Here is an 8,698-nt window from a genome sequence, read left to right as displayed (position 1 = left end):
GAGACCTCTGGAGAGATTCTCTAAAATGAGACCTTCTATCTCCAGTTGAAGGAGTCAATAGACAGCACACCTCACTAATGATCACTGATGTGCTGAGTATAGTTAGTTTCTTGAGTTTGTATTGTTTGAGTAGTTAGTTTCTTGTGTCTGTATGTTTTTGTTTTTGTACTTTGTTGTATGTATGTGTGCTCCAGTAGGGAAGAACGGCTCTGCCGACTACTGTGAGGATAAACAATAAATCAATCAATCAGCAAGTGTATGGACACTGTGGTTGGCTTCACAAACAAATTTACTAACAGTACAATCATTAACCTGCACAATGGATACACTCAATCGATTTTCAAATTTCATTGTGGCTCATTCGTAGTATAGAGGCCTCAAATAGTTACATGTACAAATATGTACATATTTACAGAGATGGGGCATTCGTATGTCCATTCAGCATTTTCCATGCGACTAAGCATCAGATACAGTCATAGGCCGGTCAAACATTGTGTTCATATACTGAATGCATCTACCAACAACAATAGTCACTTATAAGATACTAACATGTTATCAGACGAATGGTAATGTTTAAACTCACAAAATGTGTTTTATAAAACTTGTTATAGTATACGATTGTTGTGCAGCTATGAAAATTGAAACTGAATCTCTTGGGATCAGGGGGTGATCCCCATAAGTCTGAAAAGTTCATATCTCTGAAACTGTGTATAAATAGCCAAAGAAAAAATTTCAGTATTATCAATTACCCTAATAGAACAGTCATCACTCTAATAGAGCGGTCATTTCCATAGTTTGGTTAGCCAAGAATTTGGATAGCTGAGGTTAAGTAATTCAAAGGTTAGTGTTATGCATACCCCACTTTGTGGACTAGAGCATTCTGAAGTGTGTCAGTCAGATAGTGTTCTATAAAAATTAAATATGAAATATACAAAAGATATTGCAAACAAGGTTCAACTTAACATCTGAAGTACCAGCATGTAGAAATACATAAAAGTCTTCAAACATTGTTTGATTTACTATAACTGAATATCATTTAGTGTATCATTGTCACACAAGTGATATGGCACATCTACTGCATCCTGTTCTATTCCATTGTGATTCTCAAACACAGTTGAAAATGTTACTTTAGTTTCAGAGTGAAAATTTAAAATTGAATCGAGAGATGTTTCCAGTGTTTTTTCATCATGTGTTACATAAACATCTGAACTTCGTCTTTCCTCGAGCTCAAAATCTGCTGTTTTTACACTCTTTCTTTTCAAAAAAGTGTTTACTACAGACTCGTTAACTTTAATAATGAACTGGAAAGGCATTTTCTTTACTCTGTATACCTGTAAGAAATGATGTGATAATTGGAAAGGTTACAAGCTTAGACTGGGTCATAAAAATTATAGCAATATTCTGTGGTACATGCTGTTTTTCAGTCTGACTTTGCAACTAACCCATGCAGTCGCCATTTACAATACTTACAACTAATCTTTTGGCCACAACTATCCCCTTTCTAGCCTCTAATAGAAACTGATGTGACAGCTAAGTATTTAAGTGAAACACAGTGACTAGCTATCAAACTTGGATGTCTCGAAAGACTATTAACTGGTTTTAGCAGACTGGATCACTGGGTCACATGTGTGTGTGTGCATTTTTATATTGTACCATTTGACTAATAGCTCCCATCTCAAAACAACTGCTTTAAAAAAAAAACTTTTTTGGTGGTCCACTACACTCCCATATGTATAATCCAAACTGGTTATGCCATATAATTTTTATCTTTCACAGTCAACAATAAATTTAAAGGAATAAACTTATGAACTATAGGTTCAATTAGGATCATAGAAAAAGTAGGGAGACAAGGAGGTCGCCTACACCGGCAGATATACTAGTGGACATTTACTCTCTATATTCAGTGTAGGCTTTTTCTTTATACTTGTTTGTGTACTTTTTGTTTGCAACATAATTATGACTGGTGAAACCGTGCATACTGCATCATAGGTAAGAATGGTGCCAGAGTCAATGTTTTCATCTAAACGCGTGCAGTTATCAACTGGAAAGTAAATTGGCCATTCTGCTTCACTTTCAGCTATCTTCAGCCTGTTACACAGTGCTACAAATGAAGAGCAGTAGGAGAAGCGCCTCTGCAATCAATCCAGTCAGCAGTCACCACGGAAAATATTGCACCCCAATCATCAATTACTGACTCGAAAGTGTGTACTTTGCTTTCAGCTATGTTCAGACTGTTACACAGCATTACAAATGAAGAACAGCAAGAGAAGTGCCTCTGCAATCAATCCAGTTTCCACAGAAAATACGGATGATTCTCGATTACAAACATAGGGAAGCCATCATTCTACCACAAATCAACACCTTAGGCAGTTAGCAAAAAGAAATGGGACACAAAGGAGGACAAAAGGTAAGTCCATGAATTGCAGTATGCCAAAAGGTACCTGTCAGGCTGAAGCGATGTTGAACAGTGAAAAAATCAAACCTGCATCTATAGCCTTTATCGAGTTATGCTTGTCTGAAAGCATTAGTCAGTGAGTGAGTGAGTCGATTGGTCAGTCAGTCAGTCAGTACAAAATTCCACTAAATATATAAACTTTTAAATTTCATAGCAACTATTTGGAGGTTGACAGTATTATAGGCTGTGATTTAAGAATTGTTTACCTTCATGTTTTAGTAAGGTCAGTTGCTTGCGAATTATTTACCCCTCAAAAATACCCAGCTATGTTATCCACTGTATAGAGTAGCATCTTTACCTTAGGAATGAACAACAAATAGATCATTGGAAACATCCACAGACAATCACGCAGTGTGATCACCAATAATACTCCTTCTTGTTGTTCATTCAACTGAAAAATGATCACAACAACTTGACAAATAGAGGACAACAGGACAGCTAGTATTGTTGTCAGGTTGATCACAGCTGATTCAAGATGTTTATAATAAACACCAATATTTTTCTGAGTCTGATAAGCTACTAGTATACTAAACAATGCTAGTAGAACATATTCAATGTAACAAACTCCTAAGAATATGAACTCATGATCTCCACTGCAATCTTCATAAATTTCTACTGTCATCAAATCATCCTGGAGTAATAGAAAGGAATCAACAATGTGTGTAAGATATATAAACCATGCAAAATTATATTATACAAAAACTAAAGAAAACATTACCTCATTCACAATCTCATGTTGATGTAACTTCAGTGGAAATGCTGCAACTTGGACAATTAATACTACTAAGATTGGTGCTACTATAACTGCTACCATCAGAAGTAAATATTGATCATCCAAATGTTTCTGTGCAGTATAGTGAGTCACATAAATATATACCAAATCACATTGCTAAAGTAACACTTACACGTTTCGTCAAAGTCTTGTTGGCAAAGATTCTGTAAAGTCTCCAAATTTTAGCAAATAGTGTACCAAAAGCAACTACAAATGCTAAATTGTTAGTCCAGTTTCTTGCCTGTGTACATGTAATACTTGTAACACAGTGATGAGAGCTTTGCCTGATATACATGCCCAATTCCCAAGAGCCAAAGGCTCTAGGGATAAGGGCATATGTATCAAGAAACCCGACATTACAGCAGATATGTAACACATCCATAGCAGGCTAATGTAGCCCATTCGGGCTATCAATCACCTAAGTAAATACAAGTGCATCCACTGGCCTACAACAATTGCTTATGGGTCTACAGTTGATATACGTCCTGCTACATTTATCAATATGAACAGACAGCTTTGTTGTAGAGTGTTTATTTCATGTTATCCATACAGTGGGTGTGGTTCATTATTTGCAAGCATGCTTAAACGTTTGCTAATAAGCTTATAAAAGTCAGTACCAAATGCTTCCAAACTTGTAGGATAGCAAAATACATGGATCATGTGAGTGGTGTTATGGTAATTATGTCCATTCTCACATCAATTTCAGTCTTAACTTTTATATAATCAGCTAGCCACAGTAGCTGGTCTACATTGAGATATATAGTAGGTGGCTCCTCTGACTTGCCCATGCACTGTGTTACATAAACTAGTTAAACGGGATTTTATCAGTGATCAAGACTCACGGTAGTGAGTCACGTGGCCAAGGAAAGTAGGGCGCGCGACTACCCTGAGTTATTTACATGAACTACTAACTCTAATAGAACACACACCTAAAACCAACCTTTAAAACTATTCTTTTGTAAAAAAAAACCTCGCGATACAGCAAAACCTTTGGTATATTGTTATATAAGCGTATTACTAAGTAAGTAATTCCTGTTATATTTTAGTAACACTGCATTAAAGTTTGCTAAAAACGTCGTATTCTTCTTATCCTTCTTCTTTGCATACTCGTTAGTGCGAGCCACCCATTTTTTAAATTCTTGTATCTTACACTGTGATAGTGGCACAGCCTTGGATTTGCTATCACAAGTTCTTTGGCTAGTTAAGTGTCTTCAGTACAAATCATGGAATTCCACCTCTCTTGCGAGAGCTACCATAAGCAATTTTCTCAAAGTCTGATTCATTCACTCTTGCGCTTCATGGGACAATCTTTGATATGTAATTAAACATATGGAGTAGTTTCGCTCGATTATGACCTGCCGTTTTTCTGGGAAGTGATGAGTTAATTTCCATACGTGCACTCATAGGGTAATAACGGCGCCTACGCTAATTGCTAATTTATTTTGCAGTCTTTTAGAACCCTATCTTAAATATAAGACAACTCTAACTACGGTAGCGTTTATTATAGTTGGTGAAACTCGGTGCAAATTCGGCCGTAAGCGTCAATGCTAGGTGAACATGATCAGTGTAGTAAACCCAGTGAACTTGCTATCGCTCATGCTATTCTGGTAAGTGTTTGTTATTCATTTGTTATTTAATAATGGGTCTGAAGTAGCGGCCCACAATATAGCTTTGTCGGTTTGTTTCAAGGGACAATCCAGTATAATAAGAAGTCTGGGGCACATTCTCACCTGCCGGGAAATGGCCTTTACTCAATCTGTTCACTGATGGTTTCAACGGTGCCTAGAAGCCATACCCTAGTGAGGTTGCAACACCGACAAGTACCTGCCCACTTGTACCAAACTACATTCTTTGATTTTACCACTTCATGTCCCAAGCTATGTGATGTAATACACACAATAACTATTGAAGCTGTTGTGATATCCAAAGGTGGCTTGTATGAAACTAGCTATAGCTTTATGCATTAATTTTTTTGGTCTTGCTCAGTGACAAAAATGTGTGATATCCTAACACAAAAACAGCCTTTGGGCTGTAAAAAAAGGGCATGGCCAAGCAAAGTAGGATCAATCAAACAAGCTTATTGAACATGACTAGTAAGAACAAGGACTGATATCAAGTTGTGGCCAAGTGAATGCAGTATCTAGCTATAACTATATAATAAAACTAGAGCAAATACACATGCATCTGCTATTAATTGTCATTTGGCCACTTTTTTTTGGTAGTGAGTGATTTTAAAAAAGCGGCCAAATGACAATTTAATAACAGATGCATGTGTATTTGCTCTAGTTTTATTATACAGCTATAGCTAGATACAAAGAGAATGGGTAATACTGCATTCACTTGGCCGCAACTTGATATCAGTCCTTGTTCTTGCCAGTTGTTTAACAGATTGATCATGGTAATACTTGGCCACAACTTGATATCAGTCCTTGTTCTTACTAGTCATGTTCAATAAGCTTGTTTGATTGATCCTACTTTACTTGGCAGCGCCCTTTTTTTACAGCCCCAAGGCTGTTTTTGTGTTATTTAACTTACATTACAAATTGTTGTAGTGACAACTTCTGACATATCATCATCTAGTTTAATAACATGTAGGAGGGTACCAAAAAACCCTACCAAAACTGCTACTAAAATTAGTGAGTTGAGCCGGTAACTGCTTTTTCTTACAACTCTAAAGGAGTAAAGAACACTTTTTAGCAAAGATAATCTAGGTACTACACAAGATAAGGATGGAATTACTTTATAGTAAGAATTAGCAAAGTAGATAGAAACCAAAATATGTACAAAATTTACTATTATTAGTGTTACTATGCAGGAATCAAAGTACAAAGTATAAAAACAGTTAAGTGGGGAGAATTAATTACAGATATTATATACTGGTAAGTTACTCCATAGTTTAATTACAGAAGGGAAAACTGATGAATCAATTAGCCTGACCTAACAAAAAACTGACACTTATACACACACTATAATTCGGAAAACACAATTATTTTAGCAAACATTATACGTAATTTTATAATTTGGACGACAATAAGTAGGATTCACCATGATAGTAATATAAGTCATTGTTACAACATTGTACTAATACTGCTCTTATTCAGTGGTGGAGGAAGAGTTGATATGAGGGTTGTAGCGAGCTATGTAAGGATTTTATGTAGTTTATCAGCTATAAATGCGTAGCTGGCGAGGTGGGCAGCTATTGTCAGCTGGCTGTGACTTTTTTTTTCTTCTTTGGTCTCACCTTACCAAACCAGAGACAATGTAGTGCCTCAGCTCATTTTGACCGTAAGTCTGGATCTGCTCCTGGTCATCTCCCACTGCTCTAATACTGTGACTGCTTTATTAGAGTGACTGCTCTATTAGAGTATCTTGATCTTTATCATGGCCCCACTCCAAGAAGGATAATTCTGGCGTGATATCATTCTGAGGGCCCTCAACAGACCGAGGGGGGAGCTTCAGCCCACTAGCCCCCCCCCCCCCCCCCTCCACCACCTATGCTCTTATTAATGATACTGTGACAACAGCAAGTAAACATTTAAGATTAGTCATAAATAATGCAGTTGGCGCAGACAAGTAGCAAAGTAATTTTATTATATCATCTCTTTGTTGCAGTAAGTGTTTGTTACTTGCTTTAAGCTCACTTACTCCACTCTTCTAAGTGGTAATCAAGCAAGAGTCTACAAAGGCTTTACCCACACCTATGACAAACAATACTTTTATGTCTTCTCTTTAACTCCTTGTGTAGACATTTAGTTTACTGGCGACTGATTTATTTGACTGTTCTATTAGAGTATATTGATGTTCAATGTATAATGACTAGGCCACAGAAATTATAGAAATTTAGTCCTCCTTGGCCTCCATACACCACAGAATGTGTATATATATTAATTGCCTGGAGCATAGTCTTATTATATAACTAGTGTAGTTATCATTGAGCAAATCATCCTATCATAAAGTATTCATCTACTGCATGCACACAACCACTGACAGTAATCAGTTAGAAGCCATACAAAATCTGCAGCTAAAATGTGGTGAAAGGAATTTTCTAGATTCTTCCTCAATGTTGACTGATCTTGACCTTACCCACCCTGCAGAGCACAAGAAACAAATCAAAATCTCAAGTACTATATGTATAAAATCATTCATCATTAATTTTAGTTGACGATTGTTTAGTGCACAGGCGTAATCGCATAAGTGTTTTGGGCATTATAAAAGTCAGAGAGTATTAGTTATGTTCTGAGGTATAGCTGGTTCCATAGTTTAATTGCTGATGAGTGAAAGGAACAATTGAAACTGTCCACTCTACTATTAAAATAGCCATAGCCTTATAATCATTCATGCATATACGTATGTACATAGCTATATGGCCATTTGTCTTTTTTAGTTTGGACCAACCATGTAAGACTTGCCGCAAAATTATTAAACATGTTGTATATTGAACCTGTATAGGTGACTTACGGGTGCTTCCTATAGTAGAGGTTAAACATGAAGAAGAAGATTGTTGATAATATTCCAATAGAACACACAACACCAGCTATTATAAATTCTACCAAACTGCTTTCTCTAACAATTGGAAAAGGAGAATCTCTGGGTACAATTCCACCTAGAGAGATCATATCAACTTATAACATTTCATTTATATCATTATATGTGACAGGATCTGCGAAAACTCAACACAATTGATCAATCCTAAATTTACATTATAAAATAAAATGGGTGAATACTTATGAAAAAATTCCATAAAATTTTTAAATGTCTTTTTCTTAGCGAATTTAAGGAAGGGACTAACAATAAAAACCTGAATATCATCTTAGCCTACTCAAGCGGAGCTGGAAAATCTTTGTCTTGTTGCAGTAGACACAAGGTCACACAATATGGGTGTTTGTTTATGATACATCAAAGCAATCGTACATGATCAATCTTTCTTCACAAATTCCACAGTTTTATGCAGTGAAGAAATGTGATGGAAGGAAAAATGTACCCAGCAATCAATTCCCCTATTCATGGAAAACATGATGGTACAAAGTACAACTCTGTACGTAATTCCATCTGTAAGTTACAACTGTTTTAGTAAGCGTCTGTATTTATTGTCCCTATACTTGCTGTACAATTGATCTTTCTATTGTTGCTACTTTTTAGGGCTACAAGTTATAGGCATGTGAGGCTGAAACTTTGCTAGAGGGTACAATTGACTAATTAAATTATAAATAAACAGGAATTTTAAAAAAATGCATGATTGTGTTGGGTGTTTACAGATCCGGTTACATATCGTATAGTTGTACATACCTTGCCAGATAAAGCTACTGTTGTTTGATACAAATCGTAAATTGTCGGACTCATTAGTTTGTGATGGATCAAATACTAATACTGGTTTAGCATCACCATCTAAAACACATCATGATAATATTGTAATGGAAGAATTTGGAATTTACAAGCTAGTAGGGATAAAAAGGGAAGACTGTCACTTGAAG

At 36.1% G+C, this 8,698-nt stretch overlaps 1 protein-coding gene across 1 annotated transcript in view; it reads right to left on the bottom strand.

Moving 5' to 3' along the window:
* Positions 1-909: 909 nt before the first annotated feature.
* The window catches only part of LOC136265400 (gamma-aminobutyric acid type B receptor subunit 1-like), a 26,124-nt gene continuing 18,335 nt past the window's right edge, over positions 910-8,698 (bottom strand). The window contains exons 9-15 of the mRNA XM_066060236.1: positions 8,514-8,612; positions 7,686-7,830; positions 5,763-5,898; positions 3,361-3,468; positions 3,174-3,299; positions 2,754-3,086; positions 910-1,331 (exon numbers count right to left, since the gene is read on the bottom strand). Coding sequence (XP_065916308.1) covers positions 1,020-1,331; positions 2,754-3,086; positions 3,174-3,299; positions 3,361-3,468; positions 5,763-5,898; positions 7,686-7,830; positions 8,514-8,612 — 1,259 coding nt within the window. The 3' untranslated portion in view covers positions 910-1,019. The remainder of the gene's footprint in view (positions 1,332-2,753; positions 3,087-3,173; positions 3,300-3,360; positions 3,469-5,762; positions 5,899-7,685; positions 7,831-8,513; positions 8,613-8,698) is intronic.

This window comes from Dysidea avara, chromosome 9, assembly GCF_963678975.1.
Source record: "Dysidea avara chromosome 9, odDysAvar1.4, whole genome shotgun sequence".
Taxonomy (NCBI): Eukaryota; Metazoa; Porifera; class Demospongiae; order Dictyoceratida; family Dysideidae; genus Dysidea; species Dysidea avara.
The sequence above is the reverse complement of the archived record's forward strand: the minus strand, read 5'-3'. Positions and strand labels throughout refer to the sequence as shown.